This window comes from Labeo rohita, chromosome 19 (genome assembly GCF_022985175.1).
Source record: "Labeo rohita strain BAU-BD-2019 chromosome 19, IGBB_LRoh.1.0, whole genome shotgun sequence".
NCBI lineage: Eukaryota > Metazoa > Chordata > Actinopteri > Cypriniformes > Cyprinidae > Labeo > Labeo rohita.
In genome coordinates, this window is record NC_066887.1 from 4,931,836 (window position 1) to 4,952,448 (window position 20,613).

General features: G+C 35.0%; 1 protein-coding gene across 2 annotated transcripts in view; it reads left to right on the forward strand.

The window, feature by feature from the left end:
- Positions 1-20,613, forward strand: part of ctdp1 (CTD (carboxy-terminal domain, RNA polymerase II, polypeptide A) phosphatase, subunit 1) — a 139,270-nt gene that overhangs the window by 21,821 nt on the left and 96,836 nt on the right. For both annotated transcript variants that reach the window (XM_051136292.1, XM_051136291.1), the window contains exons 8-10: positions 5,865-6,833; positions 17,351-17,492; positions 20,205-20,429. In XM_051136292.1, coding sequence (XP_050992249.1) covers positions 5,865-6,833; positions 17,351-17,492; positions 20,205-20,429 — 1,336 coding nt within the window. The remainder of the gene's footprint in view (positions 1-5,864; positions 6,834-17,350; positions 17,493-20,204; positions 20,430-20,613) is intronic.

The following is a 20,613-nucleotide window of genomic DNA, read 5'->3' on the forward strand; positions in this document are numbered from 1 at the left end:
GCTATTTTAGTTCCCCTCACTCCACAAAAAAATCCTTTCAATTTAACAGTATTTAGACAAGAACAAGAATGAAAAATATAAGAAGCTCGGCGACAAGACAAAACCAAACCATTGAGGCTAAAGCGAAACTGAAACTAATATTGTGTCTCATACGACACAAACCCAAATGTCTCCGTATTCAAGATGTATTTGAATGCTAAAATATTATTTGTTATGTAAACCTGGTTTTGTACTTCTCGCATTAAAATATCCACACAAAAAAAATGTTTGGCATAATATCACGGCAGTACGTTGATAACGATTAAGCAGTGTGATTTTTTTTTTTTTTTTTTTTTTTTTTTTTTTTTCCCCCCATATGTTTGGCTGATTGTGTGTGCGCGTGCGGCGCCGGCGCAATCACTTGATTTTTTTTTCCTTCTAACAGGGGAAACGACTCTTTACAGATCATCAAAACTGTAAACGGTTTGCTGTTTGTAAAATAAAGAAAAATAGGATGCCGCTTTCAGCCGTCTTCCTTTCGCGCAGCACAAAAATGAACGAAAACTCTGCTACTAGCTACTTGTTGCACTTTTTTTTGTTTGTTTTATTAAGTAAAAATATTTATCTTATAGGCATATTCTTTCATTATATATAGCCTAGCTTTATGATGTTTTCCTCCATTCGCAGAAGCTGCAGGTGATGCGACGTGTCCATGTGAATCCTCATGTTCTGTTGTTTGCTGCTTTTTGCGCATGTAAAATGAATCCCGGAAAACAAATGTTAGTATTTTAACGGGTCACAGACACTTATCCTTTCTAAAATAATTATATTCTAATTTAAAATAATCTTGTCGGTTAACGGTTAATAATCGGTTAACAAGCGTCGGCTGTCGGTTAGGAAAAATAACCGAAATGAACATCCCTAGTGTTGATGACACTCTATGACAGGCTCTAGAGGTTTCTGGCAAGAAATATTATTCTGGTAAGAAATATAATTTCTGGTCAGGGGTACTCATTTTGTAGCTAAAACTTTCCGCGACGGAACTTAACCAACTACTGCTGAGCGCGGGCAGCGTGTCTGTGATGTACGTCATCACGCAATTCTGTTCTGCTCTTTCTGACGGCTGAGCACTTAACGTCATTCAGTGACAAATGCTAATGTATAAAATTATATATACAAATGTATATCGAAATATCGGAAATGGGTTTAAAAATCGTATCACCGTTATTGAAAAAAATTCTATCGCGATATATATTGATATCGAATTATTGTCCAGCCCTAAATTAAAACATCAATAAGAATTCTGGTGGTGGCTTTTCTTCCAGTTCGCCAAGCTTTCTTTTTGAAGGCTGGCTGGCTCCATTTAAAAACCGCCACATCTCGCCACTAGCACGAAACTACCGCTACGTTGAGTGTGGGATAGACGGAAATGACGTGAGTGCGGCGCTCGCGTTTCACTTACGCTTCGGTACGTCGCATGCAGACGGGGGCGGGGGAGCATCACAGAGATCCGCGAGACTGATACTGATTAACATTACTGGTGAAAAGATTTACTCGCCATGTGGCGGATGGCGCTTTAAATTTAACTCGCCAGACAGAGAATTTGCTCGCATTTGGCGAGTGGCGAGTGTTAATTTCGGACCCTGCAAACAGGTAAATAAATGTCACGGAATTTGTCAAAATTTTAATGAATATTACACTTAAATCAAACTGCAATATTAACTAGTATCTGTAAATATTACACAGCAAAAATACCATTTAAATGTGAATCCTGCATGTTCTGCGTGTCTCTGTTTTAATGAATGGAGCAGATGAGCAGTTTTGTTTACTACACACACTGAAGTGCATGTGAGGCTTGTGATGATTTCAGCGTCTTGAAGACATAAATACATGAACAATATCTGCTGAGAGTCACTTCATGAGCATTTGACCATTCCATTTTATCACATACACACAGAAATGTAAAGGTAGACACGACAACCCGTCAAAATAAAAGTCAGTTTAACTTAAAGACATTGTGCTGGACATATATTACTACCATTACTACTAAAATGAAACAAACATTATTTTTTAGGGTATAATCACACATTATACCCTAAAAAATAAAACAAAATTTAAACAGGAAAAAGCAGAATCCAGAAAAATTAAAATGGAAAAAATGGAATTTGGAAAAAAATAAAACGGAGTATGGGAAAAAATAAAACAGATTTCATAGGGCATTACACTAGTGGTACTTGTACCACACTTTGAGAACCACTGGTCTAAAGCAAAGAGTTGTAAAAATTCTGAAAATCTTTTAGAGCTCCTAATTTAAAAAATATAACATATTGCACATTAAATAATAAATCAGCATATATAAAATTATTTAATTTACAAGAATCGTTTTGTGATTTTTCTTTTTTCATGTAATATGCTATAGCTTCTGGCCTTTAAATCAAAACATACTCATGATTTTATGACATCAATTACTGCTTTATTTAATCAGAAACACAGTCTAAATGTTATTTGTGTATTTTACTTCCATTTTACTAGAAGTAGGTCAACAGCGCCCCCTATGGAATTAAAACTACTTACTGAACGGCCATTAGGACCCGCTGACATTGCACGTGCTATTACTGTTCACACTATCACACACCAAATATGACATTCTGTATGTGCACTCTCAGATTAGATGCAGTGATCCAAAACAGTGAATCTAATCATTATTCAGGTAAAACTTTACTTCAAGAATGAGCCACACTGCTGATGTGATCTAATGCTAGCACACCGTGAACACATGTGAGTTATTTCTCTTATCAGCAAGACATATCGGCATAATTTTTCATATCGGGCTGATGTAGATATTTACATTTGAAGGCATTATCGTCCAATTCTGATACTGGTCTGTGCATAATATCGTGCATCCCTAAAATATGTGGGTTGTTTTGTTTTTTTTTCATGTGAGAGAACAACAGGAGATGTTATTATGGATTCTGGACTATATTTTGGTCAAAAGCAACAGTTTAAAGTTAAAACACCTCTTTTTCTGATGGCACCCATTCACAGCAAAAGATCCACTGGTAAGCAAATGATGTCATACTAAATTTCTCTAAATTTATTGGTTTGTTTTTATTACTGATAAATATTGCTTCCAAGTATTACTGAAGAAGTAAATGAGATTTACTTTAAATTGCGAAGCCTGTTTTTTTAAGGTGGGGAAAAAAGTAGTTCTGCCCACTCACCAGCAGGGAGGGTTTAATAAAAGCAATGGTGGTGTTTTAATAAAGGCGTGCATGTGTGACCTCTCTCTTTGAGCTCTGAAATAATCTGCTTACCAGAGGAGAGGAGCACGCTGCATTTACAGCAGCTCCAGGAAACACGCTGCCAGCGGAGGTCAAGGTGCCAACCAGCAGCGGGATCTATTAAACTGATTTGCTTCTGAACAAACTAAAGAAAGTTCACGGCAGTATGCAGAGGATGAAAGTACCTCTACCTCAGTCTGTCAAGAGCTGTTTGAAGTGAGTCCCCGAGGGCTGGACACACGGGAAACGGAGTTACAAGAACATAAGAAACGTCTGTTCGCGAACTCAGTTCACAGGGTGAACAGGGGTTCAAGTGGAACTTCTCTTTTAAGAAGTTAAAGCATATTTGTGGTTGACCTTCTGTCTATACATCATATGAGGGATGTACAAAACTACATTTTTTTTTTTTAAAATCAATTAGTGAATGTTTGTCTGACAAACTAATGGTCTAGTGTAGTGGTTCTCAATCTTGTGGCTTTGTCCACAAGAGTATTTGAAGGGCCCAATTTTTGTTTTTATAAATCATTTTAATCTGAGCACTTCTAGTTTTCATACAGCAATTAGGCTGCTAAAGTTTAGAGGGTTTTTTGTGTTTAATTTATGAAACCCTGTGTAATTTAGCTGTTTCAGAGTCTTCACTGCACAATATATGCAATAATTTAACAAAAAAAGTATGTGCCAGCCAGAGGTTGCATTAGACTTTAATGGAAATTCAAGTAATAAATACTGTTTTGGCGCTCTTGAATGTGGCGTGATTGATCAGTGTTGCTTCTGTGTACTCGCCTGTGCGTAAAAACACATAGCAAAACGTTCGTGACAGTTTTTTTTTTCTGGATCCAGTGCTTACGTGGTAAAGTCTAGAAGGGATACGGCTCTGGCTACTGGGCATGCGCACATCAGTCTAACGTTATTTTTGTCACAGTGTACAACAATAATCCTGTTTTTGTATTACAGTAAGTGCTAAGTTTAGATTTGAGGTAGGTGTAGAAGTTAATAAAACACAATCTAACAGGATGAACAGTTAATTTCAACTTAGTTTCCTGTCTAAGCTGTATCTCCTCTAACCACAACCCTGTTACACTGGAGCGCTCTCGACACCGATAGTTACGATAGATCACCCTCAGTGTAATCTGTCAAAGTGACAGACGGCCTTTAGATTTTTTCATCACTGATTAAAAAAAATAAAATAATTCTGTCAATGACGGACAGTTTTCGGTTAATGCGTCCTCTGGTGTCAACTCTGTATTAAAGGGGACATCGCATGAAATTTTCACTTTTTTTCGCTTTTACTTACAGCATGTCTGCCAGCTCAAAAAAGCTGCTTTCTACATAGCTAGCTAGCTATTTGAATAAGACCACCTATTAGCCATATACGGCATCCAAGGCAGCAGTTGCATCTTGTGCTGACACGCCCTATGGAACAGAGGGGTGGGCTGAGCAGTAGCTCATTATCATTTAAAGAGACAAGCCCCGAAATGGCTCACTGTGAACGGAGCTGTTTTTGACAAGGTAAAAGGGTGTTGTTTTGCACTACCATTGAGGAATTTTAACCAAAATATGTTACAGACAGTACATGAAGACCCTAAAGACTCAAACCAGCTTGTTGAAAATGAGCATCTGATGACCCCTTTAAAAAAAAGTTGTACATACTAGTGATGCAACAGTTAATTCACGGTTCAATACATACCTCGGTTTTCGGTTCGGTTCTGATATCTTGCCACTTCAGTGTTTTTTTTTTTTTTTTTTTTTTTTTGTAACAAATTAACAAAATACTCCCGTAAACCTCTGTACACCGGAAAAAGCGTGGTTTAGTATATGTCTGCTATATTTTTTTTTTGAGAGAGGTATTATTTTTTTCGTTTTTTTTTTTTTTAATGCAAAATAGAATGGGTTTTGTTCATACTGGATGCCAGAGGGCGCCCTTGTGCAGAAAATCCATATGCGTCAAAGTGATAACACTGATGACGTTCTGTTTCAGCTTCTCTAATGTGGATAAAAGCATCGCTATTGCTGAAACTGAATAAAAACAAGATATAACGTCTGCAATAATATATGGTTTATCTGTGTTCATCAAGCCATCTCGTGTGTTTTCATAAGCCATTGCTAATCGACATACATAGAATATGAGTATAGAATTTATTGTCTGCCTCATTCTGTGATAAGAATCCACATCAGATCACATGAGGAAGTTATTTCAAACACTCGACTGATGTTGTGAATAATGTTTTTTTTATAACTTTTGTTTTTATAACTAAGAAAAGCGTATCATTGCATGTCATTAAAATGGAAGATGCTCTGCGTGTGTTGCTTTTTCAAATATAATCAGGGCAGCGTTTCCTCATTTCAGCACGTGAAATTGCCGGCACATACAGCAAATTCCGAGAGAAATAAAACAAGGAAGTTATTTAAATGCAAAACCGAAAAAACGCAATTCACAAGCGCATATTGAACTGTGGGTGTCGTACCGAACGGTTTGATATTATATTGAGAACTGTGACATCCCTAGTAGGTACAGTAGATTTGTTCCTAGTAAGACTTGTTGAAAAATTGTTTCTTAAATATGTAGGTGTCAATAAGTGTTATTTGTGTTATTTCATGCTGTAGGTAACCAGGCTGGGCGACCTGCAGAGAACCTGGAATCATCAGGACAGGAGGAACAGAGAAACGGCCTCAGGAAATCCAGCAAGGACCGAAAAACTGGGCATGAGGAGTCGTCCGCCTCTGCCACCGCCACTCAGGGAGCACCAGCCAATGAGAGGACTCACCCCGCAGGGGAACGTCCCACTGACAGCACAGGTTTAACTGACAAGTGTAATGTGAAAGCAGAGGAGGAGGAGGGAAGCTCAGGTGTGACGTGTACCTCAGGTGAGACTGACACCCCAAACGCTGCTCCTGCTCCTGCTGCTGACGCCAACGACCTGGATTTTGACCTTTCCAGCGACAGCGAAAGCGAGGGTAAAACGGGATTATCCGACAGCGATGGTGAAGGACAGGCTGGGAAAGCCAAACAAAGCCAAACAAAAACAGAGGAGTGTAAAAGCAAAGAGGATGTTGGAGATGGGGACAAACAGAGGACAGCAGGGGACAACGTCCCAGAAACGGATCCAGAGGGCCTCAGCGATTTAGGCAACGGCTGTTCCGACAAGAAAGAAGTGGAAACGGAGTCTCAAAACAGCGAGCAGTCCGGCGTCACCATGGGTGAAGAGTCTTTAGATCACAGTATGGAGGATGAGGACGATGAGGAAGAGGAAGACTTGGACGAGGACGACCACCTCATTTACTTGGAGGAGGTTTTGGTTCGCATCCACAGCGAGTATTACTCACGCTACGAGGCCTTTCTTAGGAAAGAGAGTTCGGAGAGTCCGGACATACGGAAGATCATTCCCGAACTGAAGGGGCGCGCGCTGGTGGGCGACACCATCATCTTCAGCGGCCTGTATCCCACCAACTACCCGATGGAGCGCACGAGGGAGTGGTACCACGCCAAGGCGCTGGGTGCCAAGCTTGGCAAAACCCTGGTGCTCAATGCCAAAGACCCAAACCGCACCACGCACCTTATTGCTGCACGTGCAGGTGAGTCTCGCATGCTACAAACACCAGTTACAATGGGATGTTTTTTAAAAGCAGCTAGTCATTGGGTTGTTTAAACAAATAGTGTGATTATTAAATCGCAAAAGATGTGATTTTTATTAAATCACAAGCACTGTGTTTATTTACACATGAGCTTTGTTTTCAGTGTCTCAGAGCAGCTTGTTTTGCAGTAGAGTTTTTGTTTTGAGTTTTGGGTCGCTTAAATGTGCATTTTGTAATGAGAAGCGCTTGTCAGCTGACTGCTGCCAACAAATGAGATGCTTTCCACCAAAATAAAAGCTCTGTGGTTTGAAAATAATTTACAAATTGACAGCCATAAATATTAATATTGTCATTTTTGAGTTTTTCTTTAAAATTAAATTATTATTTTTTTTAAATATGCATTTTTGTTGCATTTTGTTTTTCATTTTACAGTTAAATTTCAGCAGTATTTCTTACTTCAATATTCCTATTTTTTATTATTGTTAATTCTTATAATAATGTAAATAATTAAAATGATTAATTATTATATTATAATTATATATATTATATACAACTTTTTTTTTTGGTGTTTTTTTGTTGTTGTTTTAGTCATATTGATATGATCATAACTTTTTTGTCTAAATATTGCAGACCTTCCAACAAGCACAGCAATGCAATAAAAACTTTTTTTAATTGCAGGGAAATTCTAATAGTAATTTTTGTTTAATATTATTAATAACAATAATAATAATAATAATAATAATAATGTTTTCTGAATATTATAATTATAAATATAATGTATTATAAATATTTATTATATTATGTATTATAATATATATATATATATATATATATATATATATATACACAATTGTATATTACTATAAATATATTGTTATTATTATTATTATTATTATTATTATTATTATTATTATTATTATTATTATTATCATCATCTAGGGATATTGCAATATAATCAGAACGTTATTGGCCAAATTTTGCAGACCTTCAAACAAGCACAGCAAGTTTGTTAAATTGTTTTATTAAAAACAAAAAAACAAACTTTTTTTTTTAAAATTCCAGTGAAATGTTCTTTATTTTGTTTTAGAATAATAATAATAATAATAATAATAATAATAATGTTTTATGAATATTCTAATTGTAAATCTAATATATTATAAATGTATATTATATTTTAAATATTAATTTTATACTTGTGAATATATTATTATTATTATTATTAATCATTATCATCTAGGTATACTGATATATAATCATAACTTTCATAATTTTGCAGACCTTTAAATAAGCACAGCACTGTAGTTTACAATTTTATTGTTAAAAAAATCCAGTGAAATGTTCTAATAGTAATTTAATTTAATATTTTATACAATAATAATAATAATATGAGTATGAATGTGGATATGAATATATTATTATTATTTAGTATTTTATATATTACTACTTGTACTACTACTACTAATAAATGTTATGATGAGTATTTATTGTTATTCTTTTATTATGATTATGATTATTATTTTATTGTTGTTATTATTATTATTATTATTATTATTATTACAAATTCTTCAGCTCTTCAAACAGCATTTTTGTTTTTTTAAATCACATTTTTTTGTCAGAAAAATCACAATTTCCCCTAAATCTTTCAGCTCTAATGTCCTGTATAATTAAGCTGATTTGGGGTCACATCCACTACACACCAATTAAACATATTTCTTAATGCTAATATGCACATTTAATTGCGGTTATTATATAAAGGGTATTTATAAATATCACAGTCCTCAAAAAAGTTTTTTGACAGGTTTGTGTGCTGGTGTCGGTTATATCTCTGCTCTAAGCTTTTATATATTTAAATGCTGCTCGTGGATATGTTGATTAGTAATTATTTAAGCCGTATATGACTCGGCTGATTGGTGCATTATGCATCATGAGTAGAGGAGGTGAACTTTGTCTGAACTCTCTGCTAATCGGAGAGGTCAACACAAATGACGGCCATAGTAAAATCATAAGTGCTTCAAACCATGTGGAAACACATCACACATTTGTTTTGTGTCACTTCAGAGCGGGTTTGTTTCTCTCTAATTGCTCGTTATCTGTTAGAGTGACGTTGTCACTTCTCACCTGTTTGTAGCAGGAAAGGATTCGGATGACACTGTTTTCTGTACAGTCCAGGTGTGATACAGCACCTGTCAGATGTCTCTGTTACTATGATGTCCTCTTTTGTCCGACTTGACTGACTTCAGAAACTCCTGACAAAATGTGCATTTATTAAAAAGTACATTAAAAATGTAGTTCATACTTACAGTGACTTAAATACATAGCTTCTATGATGAACATGTTTTTAATAATAATTTGAATTAATTTTATGTTGTATTTTTAATTAAGTTTTTTAATATTTTGGGAGAATTACCATCAAAATTCTTGGAAGGCATAATATTTTATAAATTATATTTCTGAAAAAAAAAAAAAGTTTATTTATTCTAATTTAAAAAAACAAACAAACAAAAAAGACTTGAGACTTTTGTCCACCAAATGAAAGTCTTTTGGTGCATCCAACATGCCCTGAAACTAAATAAAACAAAAAAGTGATATCAAAGAGAAATCAAGCTGTCAAGGTCAGCAAGTTTTATTTTATTTTATTTTATTATTTTACTTTACTTAATTTCATTTTATTTTATTTTATTAAACAAGCACAGCTCTGCTTTACAATTTTACTGTAAAAACAAACAAACAAGCACATTTTTTAAACACACGTTTAAAAACTAATCCGTTTAAATATTCTACCAGTAATTTATTTTGTGTAATATTTTATGTAGCAATAACAATAATTAAAAAAATAATAACGGTAAATATTCATAATTTCATTATTATTATTATTATTATTATTATTATTATTACTGTTTTTAATACTGACAAGGCCAATTTGGTTTAATTTGTTAAATGTAATATGAAGCAACCTATTTTATTTTATTTTATTTTATTTTATTTTATTTTATTTTATTTTATTTTATTTTATTTTATTTTAAATCAAATTAATTAATATAAAAAAATACCTTGAACATTATATTTAATATTTATACTTATTAAATTTATATTTATATTTATATTATTACATTTTTGAAGTTTTTAAAAAAGGTGTTTTTATTTATTTATTTATTTTTATTTATATATTTTTTTTATTTTAACTTTTGGCCAAATTTTGCAGATCTTCAAACACAGCACAGCTCTCCTTTACAATTTTACTGTACAAAACAAACAAACAAACAAACCAAATTATTCTAATAGTAATTTATTTTGTTTAATATTTTATGTAGCAATAATAATAATAATAATAATAAATATTCATGATAACATTATTATTGTTATTATTAATATTGTAGTTGTTGTTGTTTTTAATATTATTATTATTATTATTATTATTATTGTTATTATTATCATTGACAAGGCAAATTTAGATTAATTTATTAAATGTAATATGGAGCGACTGCCCTATTTTATTTGTTTTATTTTGTTTTATTTTATTTTGTTTTGTTTTTTGCTTTTTGTTTATTTTTATTTTTTATTAAACAAATACCTTGAATTTTTATTTAAAAACAGATTTTTAAAAAAGTGGTTTAGTGTACAAAGTGTGTATTCAAAGTGTAAGATAAACATGTTATTACTTATTAATATAAATGTACAATTTTCTTAAATGATATAGATGTTTTTCAAACCATACAAAACCAACATAACTATACATATATTTTAAACCTTGCATTTTAACTTAGATTATTTTTCCTTTCCTTTATTGTGTCTTATTTGTCAGTGCCTCAAGTATCATCCAGATCATATAGTTTATGATGCTTTATTATGTCAGCATCATCCTCTTCTCTGCCAGAATAACTTCTACAGATGACACGAGCTGCTGTTTCTCTTTAAATTCATTATGCAGATTGTTAATAACAGTAGCGGAAGCAGCAGAAGGTCAACATGAAGTCTGACACGCAGTCTTGGCACTTCATGAACTTTATTTATTCAAACTCAAATGAGTCTATTGTTCCTCCATGCTCAACTTGACACTCTCCGCCCCCGAAGAATCCCACACACACACGCTGAGACGCACACTTGGACGATCAAGTGCAAACGTAATTACCGTCGAGTGCTGTCTAATTGGCCACCATTAAGCATTAAGCAAACATTTCCACACTCCAGTGTCACCACACTGTCGTTTTAGCTGTTATCGCCTCCCGTTCGTCCGTCAGCGCCCTCAGCTCTGCCAAACGCCGCGACCGCAAGACCGTTTTAACGTTGAGCGCCTAATGAGAGGAAGAGTGGAAGGAAATCCACAAAGCCAGATGCGAGAAAAAAAAGAAGCAGAGAGCTGCCAAACTTTCTCTCTGTGTACTGTATATTTTTTGACAGCTTTTCACAGATCTCAGCCTTTGGTGCCAAATTATTTGTCTGGTGGCTGGCTTGTGTAATTGCGTGGATGTCCTATCCGCTTTCTGATCCTTCGCTTATACAGACACGACTTCACACGTGATCGGTTCAGACGAGAGCGGCCACACGGAGGACGCTCTGTAATGAAAGTCAGTAGGTGGCTGTGAGCAGATTTAATTCATGTCCCATTTGGGCCGACATGATTCCTGCTGTTTGAGTGGTTGAACATCCTCTTTGCTTATGGCACTTGTGCAGAAGCGCAGTCAAAATTTCAGGAGCACCTTCTAATCAATAATCAAAAAAATCGTTCCCATTACTATTGATATACGTCTCCTTAAAGTGATTTACAGGGGAGTTTTGTTTTTACCTTTGTAATGGCATTTTTCTAACTTTTTTAAAAGTGTGTCATTTAATATCAATTTTTTTAAATTATATTTTTTAAGCTTTTCAAAATTTCTAATTAAAACAACAGAATAAGAACAAGTAGAATAAGAATAAGTTACCAATCCAATGAAATCAGTATTAAAGGGGTCATTGGATGCTAAGTACTTTTACATACTTTTACATGTTGTTTGAACATCAATGTGTGTTGGCAGTGTATGTACAAATCTACCCTATAATGATAAAAATCCATGCAGTAATTTTAATTAATCTGTAAAAATAATATCCCCTTTTTCTAATCGAGCCGTTCTCAGATGCCTGTCATTGTTGTATCACACCCACAGAGGCCGCTCCCACAATAGTTGTTTGACATGAGCTTCTTACCTCAGATCAGCTGTAACAGTCCACCTCTTTGTTTCGATGCCGGAGCAGGGATGTAAGTTAGACAAGAATATCTTCGATTGAGCGATTGAGGTGTTGTGTTGCTTGATGTAATAATGAATGTATTGGTCGTCATTTACTCCCGACATCTGAGCCGCTGAAGATGCAGTGGATTACGTTTGTTTGTGAAGGGAATGCGCCTCCCGATCTACATATATCCGTCTATGTTCACACAAATCATTCGTGATCCAGCTTCACTTACAGCAGAAGTGAGTATAAGGGTTTTTTTATGAATCTTTGCGATTGTCTTTCCTAATAAAGTGCTAGTTAGCAAGTTTAGCAGCTAAATGCGGCTAAAGTAAACAGGCTCGTCACTCCACAGAGAGAAGAGAGGGGCGGACGTGCAGAGCTCATTTGCATTTAAAGCAGCCTCGACCAGAATGAGATGATTTTTGCTGAGCTGATTTTGACAAGGTAAAAAGGGTGTTGTTTTACACTAACACTGAGAATTTTTAACCAAAGTATATTATAGACTTTTCATTAAGACCCTAAAGAATCATATCAACTTGTGGAAAATGGGCATCCGATGACCCCTTTAACTAAATTAATTTGTACTGAAGAGGTGGCACAGAAAAACACTAAAGTGGCTTGTAGGTGTATTTTCATATGTTTAATGAGGTTCAGAGTAGGGGTAGGAGAAAAAATAGATTATCCGATGCATCACGATTCTCTCTTGGTTTTCCCCCCCCCTGCATAGAGCCCTGCACGGGCCTCAAATATAGACCCTAGCCTGGCCCTTGTCCAACAGCTTATCAGAATTCTCGGCCGGAGTCTGACCCGAGCCCGTCTTTTTTCCCCCCTTCTCCCAAAACAGCTTATGCTACCGTTTCAGCTATTAAAATAGTTCAGAATTATATGTAAGTGATTATATTCCGTTTATTTTACAAGTTAATTTACGAGAACATTGAAGCATTTTTTTGTTCGTTAAATATACGTTTTTTTGTTTTTTAAAGTAACGACCGCCCAGTGGAAGACTGATCACAGTCTATTTGATCAATTTTGCTTTCTCAAATCATCATGAATTGCTTAAAATAAACAATGTTGGTTTAAACGGTAAACCTAGATAAATGTGCGCTATCAGGCGCATATTTAATCGTTTGTGAGAGGAGAGTGGAAGCTGAACAAGACGCTTTGCAAGACATGGAGGCGCCAGTGCAATCATTTGCGTTTTTTTTTTTAGTGGAAACAATTTAAAATATTCCGTCGTTTTCTGCTCGTAAAGGTAAGAGTAATACATCATTCGGAACTGTAAAGGGTCTACTTTTATTTGTTTGCACTCACAATATCAACAAAATGCTGCAAACGGTGCTTTTATAAAATAAAAAACACAAAGATGATGTGATTTCTGTCATCTCAACAGGAACGCTTCACAAAAATGAACTGAAACTCAGCGAATAAAAACCTCACATACACAATAAATATATCTATAGAAAGGTTTAAATTATAACTTAACGAAATAAAGCAAATTGAAAACAAAAACTCTTTCATTATGTAATCCGTAAAGATGCTTAAAGAGGAGATGGCTGACGGAGACACTAAACGCACTTGCATTTTCGAATACTTTTATACGAAATTGATGTTCACACAGTCAGTTATGTTTTCATAGCAGGGCAAAACATCTATTATAGATATATTAAAATTGATCTGTGCATTAGTGTAAATGCTTTCTGTTAAAGCTGCCCCTCCCTATGATCTCATCAGTAATAATCAAACGGCAATAATGCTGAGGAAAAAAAGAGCTCATAACTATTGTCTGTAAACTTTCGGATACATAAAGAACAATTATTTAAATAAGTAATTGTTTTAAAAATTAGCCTGCTATAATTAAAAAAATAAAGTACATTTTGTATTTGCACAGCAGAAAAATTAATTGGGGGAAAAAATGTGGATCAAGAATCGATTTGGAATGACTTCCAGAAATGGAATCGGATCGGATCGTGAAGTGCCTGAAGATTCCCACCCCTAGTTTAGAGGTGGCATGAGTGCAATCAATTTCATAAATTCATGTTGAGATTAATGTTTTAAATATAATATTTCTAATACAGAAATATTAAATGATTTAAATAACTGAAAAGAAGCTACTATAAAATAAAACAAAAACTGCCAGTAGGTGGCGGCAAGTCATTGATTTAATTACGGAATCATTGATTCATTTGATTCGTTCGAACGGCTGATTCATTCAGGAATAAAGCAAGTGACTCTCTATGAATGGGAAATTGAATCACTGGCTAGATTCATCTAAAAACACACATTCATTCATAAAAAAACCCCGCTGTGTTTAAATGGAGATGCACAGCGGCTCAGTTGTGACTTATTTCAGACTATTTTTGATGACAAAATAGAGCAAAATCAGACAGTAGAGTTACATTCAGACAGTGTAAGTCACTTAATATTAACTTCTTGTTTAACTGTTGTATTAAATCAATATGTCATTTACAAACCCCCTTAAAAATCATTAAAAGCTGTCACTCATCTTAGTTCATCACAATCTCACAAAGTTCCATTTTAATCAACAAAGCTCTCTACACTGCACAATCAATCTCGTATTTACACTCTCTACTCTTTGTTTATGAAAGGATTGGTGAGATATGTCTGTGATACATTACTCAACGTTGCAAAAACATGTAGAAACCTTTGAAGCTCCCCTTAGCGCAAACACAAATATGCTGATTGGGTCAGACGCACTGGTGCTCCTTAATAATTTATCATAGTCGCACACAGTAGTTTTCAGTCGCACTGTAGAGCCCTGTGGCACTACACTTATCTTGACTACATTGGGAAAGAAGTTCTTATATATGCATATAGTCAGAGCCAGAGTTGTTCAACAGTGCTTTTTACTTGTGACATTTCTCTTTGATGCATTAAGTTGAGGAGGGATTGCAAACACTGAAATCGATGTAGATCTCCCATAATTTAATAAAACTTTCTGAACTTAATCACCTCATCAAGATGTTTTTGCTGCTGGGTTTCGATAATTAAATTTCACTGTAAAAGCAATTGGGTAAAGTTTTAATATATCAAGTCTTGATTCTCTGAGTGTTTTTTTTTTATAAACTTTATTAAATTATGCACTGCCATTCAAAAGTTTGGGGCCTGTACATTTTTTCAAATATATATTTGAAAGTAGCCTTTTCTGTTCACCAAAGTTGTTTTATTTGATCAAATTAAAATGAATATTTCAATATATAATCGATTTTAAAATGTAACCACTCCCAATAATTAGAAATGGCCAAGCTTTCACTCCATTATGCTTTACTCTCACTCCATTTTCACTCCAAACACTCCATTATGCAGCGCTCTGTTTTTTTAGGATGACTAAAAGGTTTAAGAGTTACATTTTTAGACTGGTCTGTTTAGCGGTCTAATGGTGCTGGTCAGTATCAAAATAATTGAGATGGCCAATCAAATCAAAGTAGGAATGGTTTACCATTCACAGAAGCAGAGCGCGAATTCCAGCGTGAAACATCAGTTTAATGCTAAAAGAGAGCGATGTGAGATTGAAGCTGCATATCGTTTAATATTAGTCAGATTCAAAAAAATATAGCTATGAGCTTTTTAAAAATGTCTGATTAAAACAATAGAATCAGAACAAGTAGGAAAAGAAGAATAAGTTACCGATCATATGAAATCAGTATTAAAGGGGTCCTATTATGCTCTTTAACAAAGTCTTGATTTTGTTTTGGGAGTGTACTAAAAGATACTTTCTTGCTTGGTGGTTCGAAAAATGCATTATTTTTTAACATAATTTACATTATTACGATACATTTCTTCCAGCCTGGCACATAAGGCTCGATTAGTTCCGGGTTTAATGAAGGCCCACCTTCTGAAAAACGAAATGTGTTATAATTGGTCAGCTGTTCCACTTCGTTGCGAACAAAAAACAAATCATCTACACGGTATGATGACTAAATGTCTTACCACACACTGCACACGTCTGTGATGCGTTACAGCTCCGACGCGGCAACCGGAGTAGATCGCAGCTTCGGTATGTGTTTCGACCCCTTGTACTGCACACGTCTGCGGCACGTTACTGCTCTGAAGCGGCTACGCTGCGGCTCGTTAAAGCAGTTCTCTGCACTGCATCACTAAAATTAGAGTAATCCTCCACCTTGTCCCTACCCTCCCTCCAACAATTTGAATTACCGTAGGCAGGATTTAATTTAACGATATTCTAATGGACCACGTTGTGACACCATTGCCGTTCGTTTTAGTTCTTGAGTGAGATTTGTAACTTTGTAGATCTTTTTTATGCCCAAAGATGCACACCACACACTGACTAAAGTTCAAAAAATGAAAAAGCAAAATTAATTTGTACTACAAAGGTGGCACAGAAAAACACAAATATGGATTGTAGGTGTATTTTCATGTTTAATGAGGCTCAGAGGTGGCATGAGTGCAATTAAATCTGTTAAAATTGTCTTAAGTAGAACAATTTAATATAGAAATATGATGATTTAAATCAATGATTTAAGTGACTGAAATTATACTTAAAAAATTAATTTAAAAATTCCAGTAGGTGGCAGCAGGTCACTGGTTTTATCACTGAATCATTCATTCATTTGATTCGTTCGAACGGCCGATTCATACAGACCCCATACTTTTGAATGATAGTGTATGCTTTTATAAAAAGGCAAAAGTATAAGACAGTATGTTAATTAATAAAATATTCCTCTGCTGAACTAAATACTGTTCAGACATGATGTCGAGTCTGAACAGAATTAAAACTGTAAATATTTCTTTTGATGGAAGGGTCAGTGGATGTGGGCTTTTTCTTGATCTCTTCATCTAATGTTGTGAAATAAGCTTGTGTAATTTACATATCAGCTGACTGTTTATGCACATGCAAAACTAAACCACTGAAAATAAAATCATTTATTTTTAAAGGGTCACATACACTTATCACATTTAACTGAAATCTGATTTAACATCGTAATTATGTCGGTTAAAGGGCCAGTTCACCAAAAGTGAAAATTCTGTCATTTCTGTCAATTCTGTCAGAATTGTAGCTTTGTAACTTTTCAGACTTTGAATGTATTTTCCATAGCCTGGAGCAGTGATTGCACTGTAGGAATAGAAAAATGTGTCTTGGTATTTTGCATTTGGTGGAAACAGGTTTTTTTTAATCTCTGTTTTCTTTTGCTGTGGCACCTACTACATTTCCTCGCTGCTGATATAGTGGTGTGAGAAAAACTGGGCAGAAATGTACTCATGGAAAGTGTTGTGGTGTTTGTCTCAATAGTTTTTTTTTTTTTTTTAATGTCTATGCGTGTCTCCGCCAGGTACCGAGAAAGTTCGTCAAGCTCAGGGCTGTAAACATCTCCATGTGGTGAATCCTGATTGGTTGTGGGCCTGTTTGGAGCGCTGGGAGCGAGTCGAGGAGCGACTCTTTCCTCTCAAAGAGGACTATAACAAATCACACAGGTATTTATCTCTCACAATCTCTTTCTCCTCTCCTCTGTCTGCCTGTCTTGCTCTTTGTCTTTTATGTTTGCATGTGCAGCATTCTGTTTTGTCAGTATTTTCTGTTGCGACTGCTAAACGTTTCATTGGTTTGAACTGCACTCACTGAACTGCAACACTCATGAATAGAATATGACAAAACCTTGGCAAGAAATCTTTCAGCTTGTACTGTCTCCTGCAATATTAAAGAATTATTGATGAATGAGTTACCTAAAAATGACTCTCATTTTGTTCCAAATGCACACGACTTTCCTCTGTGAAACACAAAAGGAGATGCCTAGCAGACCGTTAATGGAAAGAGAATTGGGACCAGAAGATTTTTAGGACATAACTACACTATTCATATGAACTACATTTGTTACCTTTAAAGGGACAGTTCACCCAAAGTGGAAAATTACCTCATGATTTACTCACCCTCAAGCCATCCTAGGTGTTTCTGACTTTCTTCTTTCAGACGAATACAATCAGAGTTATATTAAAAAATGTCCTGTCTCTTCCAAAACTTTATAATGGCAGCGAATATCTGTTGAGATTCTGAAGTCCAATGAAGTACATCCATCTATCATAAAAGTACTCCACATGGCTCCAGTGGAGGCCTTCTGAAGTGAATCAATTCATCTGTGTAAGAAAAATATCCGTATTTAAAACCTAAAACTTTATAAGCTTTTGCTAACTGTCATATATGTGTTCACAAGGGAGTGGTGTTCCAGTGGATGAAATAGGATGTATGTGAGTGTGGTGACGAATTGGTGAGTGCAGAGGAGAGAGCAAAACAAAACATCAGTCACGAATTAGAAGTAAAAAATGAAGATTTGTAAAACGGAAGCTAGAGATTTTGGCTTATTGGGTTTTAAATCTGTCAGTAAATATGTCATATATGGCCATATGTCAGTAAAAACTAAACTCTCTGTCCTGTCAGCTGTTATACTGTGTTCGTAGTGCGTATTCTTCAAAGACGTACACAGATGTGCCGGCGCACGCTGTGCTAGGCTATATTAAAGTGCTATTAAGGTAACATAATTAAACCCAAATGAAACTACGAGTAAGCTATTTCTTAGTTATGGCATCAGTTAAGTCAAAAAGTTACAAAAAAGGCGATTAAAGCTCCCTTAAAACTGTGCATGTATTTATTATTTATGAGTTACATTTAAAAGAGTGTCAGATCCGCGTTACGTTCAGCAGGGGTGGCTTTTGAAGTAACAGCAGACAAAATCTCCTAAAGATTCCTAAAGATAAATGCTATAAATTATTCAAATAAATGTGATCTTTCCGCACCATTTCATCTCTGTGTCTGATTTAATGCTGGCAGAATGTTAGAGATAATGTGCCATAACATACTAAAATAACTGTTATTTTTACCCATTTGGACAAATATTGCACTGCAAAGAGCAATACTAGTTTTAACTTATCTATAAATTTGCAAATGACCATGGAATAAGCAAGATAATCAATGGCTTGCCGTGCATTAAAGGATTTTAAATGCACTTTGCGGAGGTAACGGGTGGTTCTACGCCTCCACGTCGTGCATTTAAAATCCTTTAATGCACGGCAAACCATTGGTTATGCCTTACTAAATGAGGCTATATTTTATTGCTAAAGGCACAGGTAGCTATATGACACTTATTATATGAAGATTGTTTTAAATTCACTTAAATTAGAGGTTATTTTTTAAAGTCTAATAAATGTTAAAGTGATAACTCTCGGTTATACTATAATGTTGAATGGCTGTAGTCAATGGTTAAATAATAGGAAAACAAAATTCATAGAGACATCAGTTGGTATCAGTGACACTTGCCTTCAGTCATAAAAAAGATGCCATTAAACAAATATTAAAAATATGCTTTCTTTGTTTTTTCTAAATTAATTTGAATTGAATGTGAATTTATTGCAATATAAAAGTATAATTAAAACTTTAATCTCAACTGAAATTATTTGTGATTAAATCAGAAAAAATATACAATTCTTTTTTTTTTGTTTGTTTTTTTTTTTGTTTTTGTTTTTGTTTTTTAAATTGATTGACACCACTAGAATTTTTTACTTACACAAATGCATCGATTTGCTTCAAAAGGTCTTTATTAAATCCCTGGAGCCATGTGGGGCACTTTTTATGATGGATGGATGCACTTCATTGAACTTCAAAATCTTAACAGCCAATCACTGCCATTAAAAATCTTTGAAGAGCCAGGGCCTTTTTTTAATTTAACTCCGATTCTATTCGTCTGAAAGAAGAAAGTCATATAGACCTAGGATGGCTTGAGGGTGAACAAATCATGGGGTAATTTTCATTTTTGGGTGAACTATACCTTTAAGGCCCATTCACACCGAGGATGATGACTAACGCTGTAGATATAGTTTTAAAAATCTAAATTCTAAATGATTCTAAAATCTAAAATCATTCTAAAAGAAGAGCACACAATGATTCAAACACCACGAAATTACGTCACTGGATTCACTTTCTGAACTTTTTTTTTCCAGCCGATAAACACCAGTCAGAATCCACACGACTTTAAGGAGCACAAGCACTTAAAGTGGCAGACGGCAAAACTGCCTACTTATTATAAACAGAACAGTTTCATCTGCTGGTGTGGACTCTACTATAGCTGATTATGGGAGCTTGGGTGGGTTTATTTTTAAGATTAGAGGTTAAACATACCATCTTTTACTGTTGTTCAGGAGCAATAGTCCTGCCACGTTTCCAGACATCCACGGGTCCATCCCAAAGCCTCTGTTCCAGGCCCCTCCTGTTCAGCAGAAGACCCTGCCGGCACCGGAAATGCGGACGTATGACCCCGTCACCGGCAAACTGATTCGCCGGGGTCCTCAGGCCTCCCGTCCGCCCTCGTATCTGCACTCGCATGGATCGTCCATGTCGGCCAAGGGAGATCTGTCCAGCCTCAGGTACTTCATATGCTTTGTGCATTTATGTTTATGTATGGTGCAGTTCATATTCATGTTCACTGAATGTCAGATACGCAGCGGTCAATTTAATGAAATCGGAATCCCGAAAACGTGTCTTTTTTTGCAGATTCTGCACAATACATAACATTTTTTATTTTGTAACAGCAAGGGAGTGTAATCTTAT